This window comes from Thrips palmi, unplaced genomic scaffold (genome assembly GCF_012932325.1).
Source record: "Thrips palmi isolate BJ-2018 unplaced genomic scaffold, TpBJ-2018v1 HiC_scaffold_4, whole genome shotgun sequence".
Lineage (NCBI taxonomy): Eukaryota > Metazoa > Arthropoda > Insecta > Thysanoptera > Thripidae > Thrips > Thrips palmi.
Window position 1 is genome coordinate 6782162 of NW_023144631.1, and position 18024 is coordinate 6800185.

The window sequence follows — 18024 nt, forward strand, 5'->3', positions numbered from 1 at the left end:
GCATTCCGCTTTCCGGTCGGCGGTAGATGACGACTGTTGCTCTCGGCAGGTGCGAGCGAGCGACCTGTTCAACCTGCTGCTGAGTCTGGAGACGCCGTCGCCCGACCCCCTCAACATCGCCGAGCTGGTGCACGAGGAGAAGCCCCTGAAGCCCATCGACTTCTGCTACCACGACGAGGACGAGATGGTGAACGTGCTGGACTGCATCTCGCTGTGCGTCATGGTGGTGGCCTACGCCGCCGACTCGCTGCGGGGACGCCAGATGCTGGTGAGGAGCGAAACTAGAAACTTGAAAAGTGGCGGGGTTTGAACCCTGGACTGCCCTTGCCAACCCTGCGTCACGTTGCAGATCATCTTGAACGCCATCCTGCCGTGCTACCTGCAGCAGATCCAGCTGCCCACGTACAACAAGGACGGTAAGACCGAGAAGGAGATCATCAACCAGCTCGCCGTGGCCATCAAGACCATGGTCAACAACTGCGAGGCTCTCGCCAAGTGAGTAGAGTGCTGTACAGTGTGGTGGCAGCGGGGTGCCGAAACAATGGCGCTTGAACTGTCTGCCTCCGGCCGCAGGCACTACACGGGGCCGCAGAAGTCGAGCCCCGAGCACAAGGGCTCCAGCCAGCGGAACTACAGCCGCGGCCCGTACTCGCCGGCGGGGGAGTACGAGGACGACTCGCACTCCAAGTACATCAGCGACCACAACAAGAGCAAGATGAACTACGACCGGGACATGGAGGACTCCGAGGTGCTGCGCAACGAGTACCGCCGGCCGCGCGACATCCTGCTCTACATGGTGGCCGAGTTCCTCACCAAGTGCACCGCGCGCCTCGCCGAGATCAACAAGAAGCCCGGCGGCGACGGCAAGACCGTCGAGCTGCTCGACATCCGCGCGCACGTCGTGAGTGCCTCCTCCTTGCTATGCTTTTTGTCACTGCGCGCGGTTTGCCCTGCCCGCGAGAAACGTGTCTCACTGTTGTTGTTGTTGCCGCAGCGGCTGTCCGAGGTGGCGCACAGCCTGCTCAAGGTGTCCCCCTACGACCCGGACACCATGTGCTGCAAAGGGTTGCAGCGCTACATGACGGAGGTGCTGCCCTACGCGGACTGGGCCAACGAGGCCATGCGGCCCGCGCTCATCCAGCTGGTGCGGCGCCTGGACAAGACGTTCTCCAAGATCCACAAGAAGGCCTCCATACGGGTAAGTGGAACACTTTGGGAGGGAGGGGAGGTGTGCTAGGAGTGGTTCAAGCGAAAGCGTGTGCCCACAGCGTCTCACGGACTGGGAGGCGGCGGCCGGCCTGCTGCGCGGCGTGTACGAAGCCATGTTCCGCTACAAGTTCATCGTGCACATGGCCAACCTCAAGGCGCTCATCAACACCTGCCAGGTAAGCCGCGGTCGACCTTGCGCTGTTCCACTCGAGACTGTCCGGGTTGCCAATTCGCCCTCCTCCCCACAGAGCCTGATCGTCGGCGAGCCCCAGCCGCTGGGCATGCTGGAGACGTTCTCGCAGTCCACCACGGCGCTGCTCAACAAGGTGCCGCCGCCGCAGTTCTGCTCCATGGTGGTGCGCCTCATCGCGCTGCAGATCGTCGTCATCGGGGTGAGTACGGCAGTGCGGCAGTGTGGCGGGGAGCGCCTGGCGGGTAGGCACCGCGCACGCACGGCTGCGCTGGCTGCCGGCGGCTGCCTACCGCGCAGGCGCTAAACGAGGCTCGCTGTTGCCGCAGGAGACGGCGTCGCTGGAGAACAACGTGTGCAGCGGCAACTCCACCTTCGCCACGCCGGACAAGACCGAGGTGATGCTGATGAACGTGCTGATTCCGCTGTGCATCCGCGTCGGCAGCGGCAGGAAGGGTGAGTCACAGTCCGATCTGGGCGCCCCGTCCGCGTCCGCGCCGCGCACGGCCACGCTGACTCTCTCTCTGTCACCAGACGTGGCGCCGCTGCGGCAGGGCGACATCAGCTTCATCCTGACCGTGGTCCTCAACGCCATGAGCCCGCCCGCCAGCAAGACGGCCCCCGTGACTGCGCAGACGCTCAAGACCGTGTCCGAGATGCGCACGGGCAGCCTGACGGGCGGCAGCCACACGGACTCCAAGAAGCAGGCCGCCGCCAAGGTCCCCAAGAGCCTCTACCAGGTGTCGTTTCTCGGTGAGTGGTTGGCCAGGCCGCCCGCGGTGTTACCTCACGGGAATGCTCACTGTAACGTGTTGGACCCCGCAGCCCTCAAGATCCTGATGGTGTGCTTCGAGCGCGAGCTGTCGCCGGACTGGCCGCGCATGGCGAGGGTGCTCCGCGACCAGGTGCGCCACAAGGAGGCCGGCAGCGTGTTCTGGAACTTCCTGGACTTCGTGGTGACGCAGCGCACGCCGCTGTTCGTGCTGTTGCTGCCGTTCATCGGCCAGAAGGTGAGCGAGGAATCCAGTGGAGGGCGGAGGCAGGCGGAGGCAGGCTACTGGACGGCTCATCCAACCCTGTTGCAGTTGTCGCAGCCGCCGAGCTCCGACGCCGAGAGGCACTCCATGTTCGTGATCCGGGAGAAGCTCCGCGGCTTCAGCCTGCCGCTGCCCAAGTCGCGCAGCACGCTGCTCATGGAGCTGGCCCACGAGATCAAGGAGCTCAAGGAGGAGCTGGAGGACAGGCGCTACGGTCAGTACACTGTACACCCCAAAGCTTTGCTTGTCGTGTCACGTATCGCTCTGCGTTCTCAAAAGACGAAACGAGCCTTCGTACTTCGTAGCCCTCGGCGCATGCGCACCACGTCCAGACCACGTCCTGTAGTGGGCCGCACTGGCCAGCGCTGTGGTTCTGATCATCCCCAGCACGTACCAGTGGAAACTGCATCACCTCTGAGACCGGAGCGCGTGTCGGAAACCGAACACCAGCCGTGCTGATACGAGCCGCCCTTCTAATCACTGTCGCACCGAGAAAGTAACTTTGCTTGACCCTCGCCTGTGCACTTTGGCACTTTGCAGACGAGCAAGTCATGGACCGGCACATTGCAATGGAGACGACGCACGTTAGGCACCACCGGCCCTCCATCATTGACCTGCTCACCGGCGCCTCCCACCAGTTCGACCACCAGCGCAACGTGCACCGCGGTACGCACCTCTCTCTCTGTCTCTCTCTCTCTCACTCACCGCCCCACCCGTGCCATGTCTCACCGCCAGCAATGCGTGGTCGGGGCGAGGCTTCGCGCCGCCCCGCCGCCATTCCTGTGTGTGTTTAACGTGCATGTTGGTTCCGTAGAGTCGATCTGCAGCGTGGCCAGCAGCAACAAGGGTCCGGCCCACGCCCAGCCGCACGTGCAGGCAGTGCAGGCCCACCACACCAAGGAGGAGACGCCGACCAAGAGTGCCGCGCCGGGTAACCACAACGAACGAAACGCTCGTGTTTCCGTCCGCGGCGCCGCGGCTCATGGTGTTGTGTGTGGGCTTGCAGGCGAGCCGCTCAGCCCCACCAGCCCCGGCGACGACGACTCGAGCGAGATGGCCAACCGGCCGCGGCTGCAGCGGTCCAAGGCGCAGAGCAGGAAGACGTTCCGGCTGCGCAAGAGCCGCAAGAACCGGCCAGACGTGAGTACGCCGGCGGGGACGCCGCACAGTGGGCCAGAAGACCGGTGGAGGCGGCCAAACCTCTACATACCCGCGTTTTGAGCTCCAGAGTGGCTCAACAAGACACGAACCAAACGTGTGACCCTACCTATGGATTCCTCGTTCGGAGAGCAATCCATTGGTGGGGTCACTCGTTCGGTTCGACTCTGGAGCTCAAAACGCGTCTAGAATTTTGGCCACCTCTACCGGTCTTCTGGCCCACTGTGCAGCGCCGACGGCGTGTGTTGCTCGGCTTGTCTGAGTGTAGCGTTGTGCCAGGCCAAGGGAGACCCCCAGAAGCAGCTGTCGGCGGACTCGGCGCTCTCGCTGCCGCGGAAGGAGCTGGGCTCCGAGTCGGAGCTGCTCAAGCTGACGAGGGTCATGTCGGCGCGCTCCACGACGCGCCGCCCCACCGAGATGGCCGAGCTGACCCTGGAGTCGGAGACGGGCCTGGGCGGGCTGGGGCGCGCGCGCCACCACTCCACGCTGGCGCTGTCGCACCTGCCGCCGCCCCCGCAGCCCGGGGGCGCCGGGGCGGACCGCATGGCGGCGCCGCAGCCCCGGATGACGCGGCTGGGCAGCATCGGCGAGCAGCGCAGCCCCCGCATCGCCCTGGCCAGCCTGTCCCTGGCGTCGCCGCCGAGCGGCCTGTCGCCCGCCGCGTCGCCCCCGCCCGCCTCGGCGCCACCCCTCTCATCGTGCCCGCCGGTGCTGCCCACCCTGCCGTCGGGGCAGCACGGCGCGCCGCTCGCCCGGCCTTACAGTGAGTAGCGGCACCAAGCCTTGCAGGCAGCCATCCAGCGATCGTGTACTGACTCGTTGACGGTGCCCCCGCAGCCACGCCGCCCAGCCTGTCCGAGCCGCGCAGCGACGAGGACAGCAGCTTCAGCTGCACGCTGCCGCCGCCTCTGCAGCCCACCCTGGCGCCCGGGCACGGCAGCCACGGCAGCCACGGCCACACGTCCTCGTCGGGCTCGGGCGGCACCAGCGTGCCCATGCTGGGGCGGCTCGGCCCGCGGGGTTCGTGCGGCCCCAGCGACCTGTCGTACGACGAGGACAGCGCCATGTCCGTCACCTCCAGCACTTCGGGCTACCGGGAGAACTGCAGCCTGCTCATGATGGCCATGGACAGCCCGCCGGACGGTACGGGTAGCGTAGCGTAGCCTTGCGTTAATTGTGCCGCTGAGAAAAGAGAGCGCTGACCCTTTTTAAAAATGATGATTATTTTGTTTTAATTTTCAATCCGAAAGCGTAATCTGTTTTCGGGCCCCTACATGCCCCGCGCATGGTTTTTCTGGCTGTTTTTTGCGCCCGTTTTGCCGCTTGTCATGGACGTGTCATGGACGTGTTTGTGTTGTGAACCGCACAGCCGGCTCCACCTCGTCGTCCTCGTCGTCGCTGTCCCTGTTGGGCATTATCAGTCGGCGGTGGAAACGCAAGCTGCGCGGCCACTCCACCGCCATCCGGGCCACCATCATCCGGCGTGGTACCGTCTGGCCCAAGTTTTTTGGTTTTGTTTGTTTTAGGCAACAGCCCCCCCCCCTCTCATCCTGGCACCCCCTCCGTATATTGACAACGCACCCCTTTTAAGGGTCTAGGCGTCAACGGAAATGGACGTTGGGCAACGCAGAATGAGTATCGTGTATTTGGACACAAAATTCACGTTACTCCATTACCCGGTCATTTTTCCGTTGGCGGGACACAGGCCCCTAAAATCTGTTTTGGTTTTGAAATTGCGACTGTAATGAGTTTTGTCGGCACTCGCGTCTCCCTCACCTCCCTTTGGCTCCGCGCGAGGAGCAGAACGAAGAAGTAATACTAGCCGTTAGAGCGGTTTGGAAAACCGCCAGCACTACAGAAAATAATCAAAGATCACGTTGTTTTTTAGACGTTGTTTCTCACTGCTCACGGAGCGATCAAGTAACATAGTCTGTTTTCAGCACCACACGGCGAGAACTACACTAGTTTTAGTGTACACACTGTACACTGGACACACCTCGCTGTTTTTGCACAAGCTTAAGATTCAACCCCCGCCGCAATGATGATGTATGACACAACCACCGAATTCCTTAGGTCACTTTGTCACCGAATGAGAGCAGAATTGTAAATGAAAGAGGTATTTAGCAATCAGTTGGTTCTGAACCGTGCATATGGGGCTTTTGGAGTCCAACAAAGGCCGCCATGCGCAAGTCAAGCCGCGCGGCCGCGTTGCGTGCTGCCTATCCCGCACTCAGCGGGCGGAGAGCCCGCAGTTTCCGCAGGTGTTAGGCCGGGCGGCCGGGCCTCGTTGGCCAATAGCACGGACTGCAACTGCACAGACGGGTTTAGTTGGTTGACTGGCAGAGGCGGAAGCGTCTCGGTGTGCACTTGTCTAGCGATCTCACTTGGGCCTTCCCCGGCCGAGCCATTCCAAAGAGTGGTTCCGTCGCGCTGCCTCTCTCGCACCCCACACGGGACGCCCCGTGAGTGCGAGAGAGGCGGCGACGAAGCCGCGGATCGGAAGAGCCTGCGGCCTCGCCTGCGGCGCTTGGGCCTCCTTGCCGCGACGCCGCGACGCCGCGACTCACGGCGCGTTTCTGGTTGCAGACAGCGCCATGCTGCGCGGCGGTGGCCTCATGCAGGTGGGCACGGCGATGGCCAACTTGTCCACCAGCAGCACCACAGTGGCGGGCGACCCCAGCTCGGCGGAGCAGTCCCCCGAGCACTCCAGCACGACCACGGGGACGGCGGACGGCGAGACGACGGCCCTGCTGGGGCACAGCCAGAGCCAGAGCCACAGCCAGCACTCGCTGCTCGAGAGCTTCGACCGGCAGGACGAGGACACCCTCATCTAAGGGCGCAGCGTAGCCGAGCCTAGCCCGTCCCTGTTCCTCTCTTTCCTTGTTCAACTGGCCAGCCCTGGTGCAGCCCTGGTGCAGCCCTGGTGCAGCAGCGCGACTGGGGTGCGGCCAGGCCATGGCCCATGGCCGCTATGGCCAGATGCCCGACTCCTCACCGCTCCTCACGCCACGCCTCAGCCCGCGCTGCCTCGCTGCGTCGCCGCGTTGGTAGTCCTAGCTTTAGGAAGTAGGGGTAGCCGTGGGAAGTGTCATTCCTGTGTTCATGTGATATTCCCATTCGCATTTCCTAGATGTTGACTATAAAATAAAATTGTGTCCCATTTAGTAACATTTTGAGAACTTGCTATCACAACAGTGATGAGCGAAGTTGCAGAAACTGAATGAGAAATAAGACGTGCAGAATACCAATGAGGTATGATGACTATTACAGCCATTTTGTCACTGGCATTTGCATTCAAGAAAAAAACTTCATTGGAAGAGAATGCCTATGCCTTTCAAACAAAGGGCCATCAAGATACTGAGCACTGAGCAAAATATCAAACTAGGCAAATGTTAATTTCTGCACATTTCCTGTAATGTTAAATGGTAACATAGATTATGTCCTGTGATACCTTCAGGACAGAATAAGAAACTACTATTTGGATTTCTTAAGTCTGTACTGGTTCTAGATGTTTAACTGTTATGTTTGGATTTGGATTACTTTTATATATAAAAAAAAGTTGTTGCTATGTTGAATTATATATTTATTAAACATGAATAGAAATTGCAAAAGCCTTACAAATGAGTTCATCGTACCCAAAAACAGGGCTAACAGTTAAACAATAAATACTGCAACCTGTTTTCCAAGTAAATATAAAAGTTTACAAAATTCTTCTGTTTATGACAAACAGCTGATAAGTCATGGTTATTGCCTTTATTACAAGATACAAAGTTTTTCATTTAACTCAATGCTTCAATTTTTCTTTGTAAGACCAAAGAAAGAAAACAAAGCCTTTGCTCTTGAAGTCCTGGAGCTCCCAAAACCATGTGGCAGTAAAAAGTCAGTTCAAACATCATAAACAGTTCCAGGAGAAAGAAAAACTCTTACAATGATTTATGCTATTAAATTGTTTTATTATAATTTTTCTACAATTGACCATCACATTATGGCACCTTATTTTCCGACCTGAGAGAAAAATAAGGGAAGAAAGAAAAAAATGTAACCCACTGACACAAAAATAAGGGAAAGGAAACATACTTCTTTTACACACAAATTATGTGTACAGCAGCAAGATAACTTAAAATGCAGTCAGTGCATCAAAATTCTACTATAGCAGACCAAGGGAAACATAAAATAAATCATTTCTATTGAAAAAGAATCACAAGTCAAGTCACATTTTTAATACAATACAAAGAGACTGAATGACTGAATACTATGAGCAGGTTGTAAAATGCAGAAAAAACCTCTACTGCATCAGAAGAACCAGGTTCATAAAATAAAATGTTCAGTTATAATCTTCTCTAGAGCTCAAAAAGGTAACAAGAAAAGACATGTATTAAGGAGATGAGAGTACCAGGTCTTTCTGGTAAACATGTCACCACATACTGTATGTTGATAAACATCATCATCATTAATTGCATATTGTTTGTTTGTATCCTGACATTGGCTGGAATGAACAACAATCAAAAAAGGAACAAAACTACATAGTTTACGTAAAAAATAATCCTCCAAGAATGCACAGACAGCTGTTTACAATAAAATGAAACAACTATGCAGATCCAAGAATAAATAAGAAAATACATTTCAATGCAGTTTGATATTTGCCAGTCAATAGAACTGTTAGCCTTGCTATCCAGAGATTTACATAATTATTTTTCACAAATCTATTTTCAAACAAAGCTGAAAGAGAAATTCTGGTTAACATGTGAAGATAGGCTGTCATACAATTTATTAAAGGTTGGTAATACTCTGTAATGAATATATTTTTAACAATCAATATAAAAGATGAGGAGATAGAAAGGTTGTCCAAAATTAACAATAAATTTGCCCCAACTAGACACCATCTGAGGTAATCCAAAAAACAGAAAGAAAAAGTTCAACACCAGTACATAAGAACATCCTGCATGTGTAACAACATTTAACGCCTTGATAAAACAGATTTCACAAATATGATTTCAATTAACAAGGAAATTAAGATAATTCACAGAGGAAATTTGTAGTTCATTTATAAAAGTGATTGGCGTTCATTTTTAATTAAGTATTGAGGGAATTGTTGAATCATTAGCTCTTCTAATTGTCTTCTCTGGTGCTTTCACAGTATCAGTCTTAAGAGTGTCACTTAAGAACAAGCGTTTTAAAAAAGCCCCATATTTACTTGCAACAGCTACATCACAAGCATCAATATGTCTCTGCAAAGTTTCAGGAGCAATAGGGGAAGCTCGCTGAGCAGAGTTGTCATCGGCCACACGAGCTGTTTCAGCAACTACAGCTACAGATGATATAAATTCTCCCCAGAGATTTTTATGTTCGTCATCCATTTTGGACAAGTGCTTTTCAGAAGCAGTCAGAATTGCTCCTAAAGCTAAGACACCAAACTGGAAACAACAAGAGGGTGTTATGACACTCCATAAAGAACAGAATTATACAGAAATGAATACTGGCAACATACGCACCTTGCTATTGACTGCTGCAGAAAGAGCGCTTCGACTGGATTTTGACTTTAAACTAGCTTCAGCAACGAGAGAAGTAGTGAGTTTCAAAATCTGAGGTAAATCGCTTACTTCCAGCCACCTCTTTAATTCAGGGAGAAACCGTGGAAGAAGGCCATCTGCCTGGTCACGTCTCACTAGTGCAGATAATCCATAAAGCACCTGACCCCAAAAGGCAAAATGCAAGCCTGCATCAGCTGGTATATGGGGGAGCAATCTTAGCAAGAATGTCTGTCAGAGAGAGATAGAAGAACAAATGTTAAAAAAACAATAGGTTAGAAAATCAATGATACTGAAATCAGGTTAAGCTTGTAAAGGACTCTTACCTTTCCCTTTCGAATTCCCATGAATCCAAAGATTTTATCACCCTGCAATAGAACACTTGTCATTCGTGTAAGAAGTTCTTCGGGTGAAGGTTTTTCAGGCTCCGGTTCATTGTCTGGAGGATCCCGCATTGCTCTAGTTGCAGCAGCCTCAGCTGCAGCTTCGATGGCCTGAGGGTCAAATGCATCTTCCAGCTCCAGAAGCAAAACGTACAACTGTAAAGGCAAAAGTAGCGTTAATGTGGAAAAAAAAAACAGTGGCAAAGAACAAGTTAACACAAAACTAAATTCAAATAGAATGCAGTATACCCTTTCAATCTCAAGAAGAAGTTGCTTTGTCTTCTTCAAATCTTTTTGAGTTGACTGGCCATCTGGTCCCTCTGATGCCATAATTTCCATATCTATGAGTTTACGAGGCGCAGTAACACTAACACACTACAAAAGACAAAGGAAGTCATGTAATTAACACGAATAAAAATTATTAGAAAACTAATAAGAGCCTGTTACTATAACTTAAAAAAAAAATACCTGGAGTTTTCCAAGAGAATTCTCAAACTGAAGTGGGGTATATGCTTTGGCTGGTCCCATCACAGATGGTGGACGTTCACGTCCTGGCTTTGTTGATTCAGCTCGATCCTTTCCCAATCGAACAGATTCTGGTCTTCCATAGAAACTATCTGATTTCCTAGAGTCTGAATTTCTCCTTTCTTTACGATTCTTGTAAACCTAAAAATGGGAAATTAAATATATAATTACTTATTCAGAGAAAAACTACAAGATGTATGTACATATATAATATGGAGGAGGGGGCCTCTTACAGTGTAATAATAATCCACAACGTAAGGTACACCAACATTGAGTTGCAAAGTTTGAATGTTGAGCAACCATTGCTTTTGCCATGGTGTCATCAACCCAGCATACTCATCATAGTCTCCAGCACCATTCACTCTGTGTTGCTGCTGTTGGTGTTGATGATGATGATGTTGCTGTTGCTGTTGATGATGGTGGGGTTGGTGGTAGTGATGAGGTTGTTGGTGAGTATTTCTATGCTGTTGATGGGCCATGTGTTGGTGATGCTGAGGGTGCTGAGAATGCTGTTGGTGTAGATGGTGTGCAAGGTGGTTATTCATGTGAGGAGGAGGTATTCTTGGTCCATTCATGTTAAATGGTAAGTGTTGCTGCTGCTGATGTGGACCCAGCGGCATCATTCCAGGGCCTGGTTGTATCGGCTGGAACATTTTTTTTTTTAAATTAGATGGATATTACAGTTGTTATCAATATTGAAAACATATGAGAGAGGAAAATAAACGTATTCTACCTGAAAAGAATGTTGTTGTCGAATGGCAAAGTACGGAGGAATATTTGAGCTACCAAAACCGAGAGGCAATTGTTGTAGGGGTACCTTCGGGGCTTCTATGTGTCCTGGGGGGCCTGCCAATACAATACAAGAACATAATCACTAAGGTCATTAATGAAAAAACAAAAATTAAATTAATAGTCCACTCACCAATAAGTCTCTGGTTTTGAAGTGTATTCATGATATTGCCCCTTCCCAAACCAGGGGGAAATCTAGATGGCATGTCAGGTATCATATTCTGGAGGAAACAAGCACAGGAATTAAAAGCATATAGATAAACTAGAACTTATAGAGATGACAGTTGGAAGCATGAAATGATGAAACTTACCATTCTAGGCTGGGGTGCTACTTGGGTAATTTTTCGTTCTAAATCTTCGAGGCGTAATGCACCACCTGGACTTGGGTTCCCCAAACCAGGTGGAGGTGGTAAAGAAGACCCAGTGACACCTCCACTGCGCATTTGGAGAAGATTCCTTTCCAGCTCCTCAACAGTGCAAACATTCTACAGAAATAGAATAAAATTAATAACATGAAATATGGCAATTATATCAAGATGAAGGATATATATTAAGGAGAAATCGGTAAAAGATTGCGCCTCCGTCATGGTGTTACCTTGACGCCTTGAGGTAAAGCAACTCTAGGGCGAAGTGGAGATGATGCAGACAAAGGTCCATCATGTTTACCAACAGCCCACACAGAATTGCGGAGAGCGTTAGGTGATTCAGGATACGGCTGATGACAGGAAAGGATTAGATTAAATAAAACTGAAAAGTCTGATGTCAATGCAGCGATATATTAAATGGAACACGCACCACTAAATTTGAATGAGGAATATGAGAAGATGATTTCCTGTTTACCGCTATTTCATCATTGTCTTCCAGTACTAACTGCGATAAACTAGCTTCAAGATGGTCTTGTCCATTCTTTTCAGAAGAAATCAGAAGTTATAAGATGAATGAATGATTGCAATAAACAACAATTGACAATTTGGAAATGAGAAACACTTACTCGAAGGTCATCATGGTCGTTATGATTGAAATCATCAAAATCATTATTCCATCCTCGTGAGGTTTCTGTTAGCTTTGACAGCTGTTCGTGGTCCTGCTCCCAGTCATCCTCTGATAAAGATAATAAATTTATAACAATGCAATGACAAGTAAATACATTGAACAGACATCAGCACAGAGAAACATACCCGTAGCAGTTCCAAAGGTTTCATCATTGAGAGCATCATATTGCTGTTCCTCTTCTTCCTCTAAGCCCTGCCCTGGGTCATCCCCAGGCTGAAGGACATAAATTAAGATGAAAATAATGTAATTGACAACAAGTTCAAAAGATACAGCACAAGTAACAATGCAAGGAAGGGGAAGGAGTGCCATGTCCATAGGCAGATAAATTGAATTCAACAAACAAATTTCAGATATTGATAGGACATATGTTACACAAATAAAGTTACATAAATGTAGCAATCTTAGTAAAAACAAGAAGAGGTTAGGTCCCTGACATTGACAGAGACAATCGGCACGAGAGGCGACTTGGATTCAAATGCAAAGTCAAAGTGACAGCAGACAAAACAATTTGGTACGTAATTTTGCCCATTTGATGTTATACTGTGGAAATACATAGATGTTGACTAGGTTTACCCTCAGAAGGGCATAACCTAAGAGGGCATTCGCACCGTTTCAGCTGGCCTGTGCGTCTTGTAAAATATAAAGGTGATGGAACCATTTACGATATTTTGTTGTACAGGACTGTGTATGATAAAAGAGTTAAAGCGTCAATTCATTTAAGTGTTTGTGTGCCCCGGTGCAGTGTAACCAGGCCATGAGTATAAGAAGTAAGGTTGGAATGACAATATGATTGCAGGCAAAGCTGAAGTATTGCGAGCTATCCCATTAAATACATACCGGCAGTGTGCTGTCGAAATCGAAAAAAGTTCCAGCCATTTGGATTTCCAAAATGTACCAAGTTTCATGACTTTACGTCAACAGCAGGGAAATTTAACTGTCATGGCGGAGAGGAGACTCCGGATGTCACTTTCGGCACTTCGGTTCGAGAAGAGAAGGCAGTGAAATTTCATTGAATCATTTCCGTTCAAACTCCCCTCACCCCTCTCCCGTTCCCTTCCCCCTTTCCCTTCCCATCACAGCTGAGACCTCAGCAGTCGCCTCAAGAGATTTGAAGCAGGTAATTCGACAATTTCCTTGGCTGTGTTGTGTTCAAGCTCCTAAATACTTGTGTCACATCTTCGCGCCGTATTTTTTGGACTGGAATTGTTTCAAGGAAGACGGTGGAGTGGGTATTAGACGGTCTAGTGAAATCTGTCATCAACTTGCATTGACACGTGCAACCCCATCTTAGCATTTTCCCGTCATTTTTTTGTATTCTGTTGCGTTCTGTAGCAGTTCTCTGGGCTGGTGCTTGAGTTTGATGGCGATTTGAATTAGATTTTACATCCTTCTGTAGTCGCGCGACGCCCTGCGACCAGTAGACCGACTGCCCGTTGATGCCTGCCTGCCAGGTTCCCTTCACTTTGTTATATATATCCAGAATATCTGGCCCTTCTCTTTTTGAACAGACCACAAGCGTGCAAGCAAATATGTAACCATGCCCTCTCTAAAGTTTTTCTATGCTTTGGAACTTCATTTCAACGATGAGTAAAGTAATTCATTCCTCGCGTTAACCTCTTTGTTGTTCATTTGTTGGGGTAGGGCCCAACGCCGGCGTTTTCGGCACTCTTATCGTTGGCATTTAATTCATGCAATTCGGTAATTTATCGTCGGCCTGATGTGCTACATTTAAGAAACCTTTAGCCTGCTGTCCATTGCTGTCAGTTGCTGACTCAACTGAAGTTCTACTTGAATCATTATTTCTTAATCAGCCTGCTTGAGTCGAGATAAACAATTTTTTCCCCCATTTGGGGTTTTTAATTGTTAGCCTGTCCAAGATCGAGTTAGACCACTTTAATTTGACGTCCATTTTGTTGTTATAGGAATACTGTCCACTAACAACCATGGCTTCTCCTCTTGCTCACGAATCAATTTGGTATGAGAAGTCGAAATATGAAGCAGCAGAGAGGCAGTATTATGAAAAGCTAGCAAAGGTAAGAATTAATTTAAACTGTAGACGCTTGCTGCACCTCTTTTAGTAAGATCATTGTAGCACAACAGGCCCGTTTATCATTAGGAACTTAGGAAAATTAATTTGGTCTTGTCCGACATCTATAAACAGCTTATGAAACATAGAATTGTGTGGGAAAGAAGTCCGTCATGGTTGGGTGGAGTTTACATAAGTTCTTTGGGACAATCAATCATGTCGTTGTTTTCCTTGGTGATGGACATTCTTGGTGGTTTTGCATTTTCATTACTTAGTTTGGGTGGTTGTGCTGTCCGGGTGCTTTCTACGCTCATGCTTGTAGCTCGTGATGAGCTGTATGTATTAACTGGTTCTCGTGTTTTATTTCTAACTGGATTTGCGCATTAACATTATTCTGTTTGAATGGTTGAGGTGGATAAATACAATGTGGCTCTTATTCCTACTGAAATTAAATTAAGATTACTGTATTTACATAGCTGCTCACAACCTTTAAGCTGGCTGATCACAAAGACCTGGTGTGCTCCGATATGTCGAAAGTAGTGGAAACTTCCACAAACCATGTCAATGACAGCAACACGAACTCTGCCGTGAGCAGAGATGAGAAGCGCTCAAAGAAAGAGAAAAAGATCAAGAAGGAGAAGAAAGATAAGGAGCTTAAGAAAGAGCAGAAAAATGTCACCTTCACTCAAGACAACAAACAAAGTTATGTTGAAAACTCAGGTTGGAACAGCAAGCTGAAGGGCAAACCCAATGGTGTTAACTCTGAAGTGAAGGTTAGTTCCCCTCTGCTGTGAATTTCTTTTTCTTCAAATCAAACTTCTTTGTTGCAACTTGCAAGGATATGTTTGTCTTAAAACCGCAGGGGTATTCTTCAGTGGCTGTGAAGGGAACTGAGCTTCCATTCAACACTGTTGGAAACAACATTCTGTGTCAAGTTGGCAATAACCACATTGAGACTAAAAATGCAAGTAGAGTCTTCCTGTCACCATTTCCATAATATTTTGTAATTAAAAATGGAGCTTATGATTTTTTTTTATTGCCTTGAAGTTGTTAGTTTTGTTAGCATCTGAGGTAGTCTGATGGCTGTAGTGCAGCTTGTGTGGAACTGCCACATTGAAATCTGAACTGGCACCATTAGGAATCCATTTATACACTCTCCTTTACAAAGACTAATTTTTGCTAGTGTGCTTTTATTTAAATCATGCATGGAAAGTTGTACGGCAAAAGAATTTACCCATTACCACTGTGTGCAGGAAACTCCTATTGTCAAGTTTGTTGGTCAACTCTAACTGTAGCTATTTAAGAGGGCCTGTCTGTCTTTTTGGCCACAGTTAGTTTGAAGTTGACAGATCTGCAAACATTACGACTCCTGAGCATATAAATTTTTGCATAACATTTGTATTTAATGTTGAACACACGACAGCTGATATTTCTTGTAGGTGCACTTGATTTATTTGCATGCCTGATTTTGGCTAAGCTAATGCTGCTCTCTTTTTATTATTATGTTTATCACTGAAGTAGAACTTGCATTTGCCCCTTGTTTCGTTTTGTTAATGCATGTTTAAAACTGTATGTACTGTATAGCTTTTAATTAAGCATGAAAGTCTACTGCCATCGTAAGTTGCATTTTTTTTTATAAGAGAGGGGGGGGAGGGATGGATTATTTGCTTCTTTTATTTCTGAGGCATACCAATTTTTTAGGAATAGTAGTTTCATTACTTGTCCCTCCTGGTCAGGGCTTTCAATTTTATTTACTCTGTATACCTTTTTTCAAAGAAACAGTTCTTGGAATATGTAAGTAATTTGTTTTACTTAACAAGTTTTCCCCCTTGGAAATAGAAAGTAATTTGACTTTTGTTTCAATCTTTATTTTAAGTCTTATATTTCCAATTGCCTTTATATTTTGAGCTTATAGCTGAAGTATGATTTTTATTAAGTTGTGGGTTGAGTCTTGCTTAGTGGCTGTTGTTGAGCAAGATGGTACAGTTTAACACTGACTGCAGTTTTAATTTCTTCTGTCTTTCTGTCGGATAGGCATCTTCTAACTCACCTATGAAACAATCTTTGGCAAGTGAGGTTGCGAAGGCTCGTCAACATATTAAACAATCTCTTGAATGTGTGAGTAGCCATGATGATCAGTTGTTCGGTAGAATAGCTTAATTGTAACTTATATTTGTACTTCAACCTCAATGAGCAGGGAAGAGGTCACGGAACTGGGTAATGTGGTGCAGTGCAATATTTTTTTCCCAAGCTTTTAACTTTTTTTTTCTCTTCTTTAAATGCAAATTTAAATTAGTATTCTGTCACAGTTCTGTACCTTACCTTAAGGGGCTAGCACATATCCAGTTCCATGGTATTTGATTGTAGTTGTAGCTCCTTGCTCTTCTATGTATTTTAACACTTGCTCTATTCTCATTTTATGTCCTGATAATGTTGATTGAGAGTGCTTCAGCAGAGAGAAGAGGTATAAACTTAGGGATGAATTTACATCTCAAATCTGTATGTGAGCAAGTTAACCCAAGTGTCTTCACAATGCATGTGTTCCTAGAGTTTGTTGGGAGGGAGGCATGCTTTGATAACTTATGGTTGGATGCCATTCATCACTATCGCTGCTTAATTTGAGGTTTCTCCCTCGCTTTTCAATCCATTGTTCCTAGAAGTTTAATCATGCCTTGTCATCAGCTTACTGAATCGTGTTCATTTTGATTGTTGCAAGTTTGGTATCTCTTGGGTATACTGCTTTCTGAGGTGGAGTGCATTCTTAATGCATATTTTAACACATTCCTCAAATTATGGTTTTTATCAATAAGATAAAATAATCTGCACTTGCTAATAATGTGATCAAAATTTGGAATATTTAATTATCACCTTTACATACCTTTCATAACATTCGATTTTTGTGAAAAGTGTGGTGATGTGGTCAAGTGTCCTAAATAACATAAATTAATGTAGTGTTTTTGTTTTTCCGCCCCCTTTTTTTTTAGATGGACGGTATTGCTGCCATGGCTGGAAGCAGTGTGGAACTTATTAATAGGATAAATGGATTGGAGAAGGAGAATGCTTCCCTTCACAAAGGTACCCTCTAGTTTGTGTCAGGTGTGAGTTATCGGCCGTTCATTGTTTGCCTCCTTGACTCTTTCTTCTCTCCTTTGCTCAGTCGTCGCTGACCTTAAGAATCTTGTTATAAGTTTGGATGGCCGTGTCAAATCTCTTGAAGGAGGAAAGCCTGCTGCAGTCTCTGCTCCCAAGGTCTCAAAGAAAGAAGAGGAAGACGATGATGGGGTTGACCTATTTGGCTCAGATTCAGAGGTACAGTCCAAAATTTCAGTTTTGTTCCTTAGAATAGTTTTGTGTTTCCGAATGCTTTGCATTTTTTTGCACTCATATCATTTTTATTTTATGATTTTCAGGATGAGGGTGAAGAGGCAGCAAAGGTTAGAGAGGCACGATTGGCAGCTTATGCTGAAAAGAAATCAAAGAGTAAGTTTTCGTTTTGTGTATGATGTTTTAGGCTTTCATGTTGGATTAAGTTTCATTTGTTTTCTTGTGCCCTCAGAACCTGCTCTTATTGCCAAGTCGAACATCATTCTCTCAGTTTCTCCCTGGGATGATGAAACAGACATGAAGAAGATGGAAGAATGTGTACGAACAATCGAAATGGATGGTCTTCTTTGGGGTGCTTGTAAGTGACCTAAATTTCTTTAGTCTCATTCTAGTTCTCCACTTGTACTAATTATTCAATGAAATTTTTTAAAGCTAAATTGGTGCCATTAGCCTATGGTATTCATAAACTTCACATTTCCTGTGTTGTTGAAGATGATAAGGTTTCTATTGACCTTCTCCAAGAAAAGATCCAAGACTTTGAAGATTATGTAAGTTCATGTGTTAAGTAGTTGTGTTTGCTTTTGTGGACCCGTCTGCTAACAATTTTTCTTGCAATTTTCAGGTTCAGAGTGTTGATATTGCTGCCTTCAACAAAGTTTGATTCCAAGTCTTAAATGCAATGAAATTTTTAAAAGATTTACTGCCTCTTTGTTGTAATATTTAAATCCCTGAATTAAACCTCTCAACTATTTAAGTTGTCCTTGTTTAACCCACTTTCAACCCTCTAATAGACTGAAACAGC

The 18024-nt window shown here is 47.4% G+C and overlaps 3 protein-coding genes across 9 annotated transcripts in view; 2 read left to right on the top strand and 1 right to left on the bottom strand.

The window, feature by feature from the left end:
* The window catches only part of LOC117649571 (protein unc-80 homolog), a 23448-nt gene extending 15807 nt beyond the window's left edge, over positions 1 to 7641 (top strand). The window contains 17 exon segments of the mRNA XM_034392459.1: positions 50 to 268; positions 350 to 495; positions 574 to 901; positions 995 to 1198; positions 1269 to 1385; positions 1458 to 1601; positions 1729 to 1855; positions 1934 to 2152; positions 2225 to 2409; positions 2485 to 2650; positions 2977 to 3102; positions 3251 to 3367; positions 3443 to 3576; positions 3874 to 4083; positions 4509 to 4737; positions 4964 to 5080; positions 6181 to 7641. Coding sequence (XP_034248350.1) covers positions 50 to 268; positions 350 to 495; positions 574 to 901; positions 995 to 1198; positions 1269 to 1385; positions 1458 to 1601; positions 1729 to 1855; positions 1934 to 2152; positions 2225 to 2409; positions 2485 to 2650; positions 2977 to 3102; positions 3251 to 3367; positions 3443 to 3576; positions 3874 to 4083; positions 4509 to 4737; positions 4964 to 5080; positions 6181 to 6428 — 3036 coding nt within the window. The 3' untranslated portion in view covers positions 6429 to 7641.
* Positions 7527 to 12867, bottom strand: LOC117649291 (protein PAT1 homolog 1-like). Of its 3 annotated transcripts, XM_034391905.1 has the most exons (14): positions 12710 to 12867; positions 11998 to 12085; positions 11811 to 11920; positions 11615 to 11725; positions 11415 to 11534; positions 11131 to 11304; positions 10953 to 11040; positions 10764 to 10876; positions 10264 to 10674; positions 9974 to 10171; positions 9755 to 9880; positions 9449 to 9661; positions 9087 to 9353; positions 7527 to 9008 (listed from the first exon to the last, which is right to left on the bottom strand). In XM_034391905.1, the coding sequence occupies exons 1-14, from the start codon at positions 12746 to 12748 to the stop codon at positions 8664 to 8666; spliced, it is 2403 nt and encodes an 800-aa protein (XP_034247796.1). In that variant the 5' UTR covers positions 12749 to 12867; the 3' UTR covers positions 7527 to 8663. The 3 variants fall into 3 exon arrangements, with proteins under 3 accessions (XP_034247796.1, XP_034247797.1, XP_034247798.1); XM_034391906.1 differs by lacking the exon at positions 11615 to 11725; XM_034391907.1 differs by lacking the exons at positions 11415 to 11534; positions 11615 to 11725.
* On the top strand, positions 12842 to 17976 carry LOC117649294 (probable elongation factor 1-delta). 5 transcript variants are annotated; one of them, XM_034391914.1, is made up of 12 exons: positions 12842 to 12989; positions 13795 to 13905; positions 14375 to 14671; positions 14761 to 14862; positions 15933 to 16016; positions 16351 to 16362; positions 16883 to 16973; positions 17056 to 17207; positions 17309 to 17378; positions 17455 to 17580; positions 17655 to 17770; positions 17845 to 17976. In XM_034391914.1, the coding sequence occupies exons 2-12, from the start codon at positions 13816 to 13818 to the stop codon at positions 17881 to 17883; spliced, it is 1179 nt and encodes a 392-aa protein (XP_034247805.1). In that variant the 5' UTR covers positions 12842 to 12989; positions 13795 to 13815; the 3' UTR covers positions 17884 to 17976. The 5 variants fall into 5 exon arrangements, with proteins under 5 accessions (XP_034247805.1, XP_034247806.1, XP_034247802.1 ...); XM_034391915.1 differs by having other exon boundaries at positions 12949 to 13097; XM_034391911.1 differs by lacking the exon at positions 12842 to 12989 and adding an exon at positions 13294 to 13323.
* Positions 17977 to 18024: the final 48 nt, after the last annotated feature.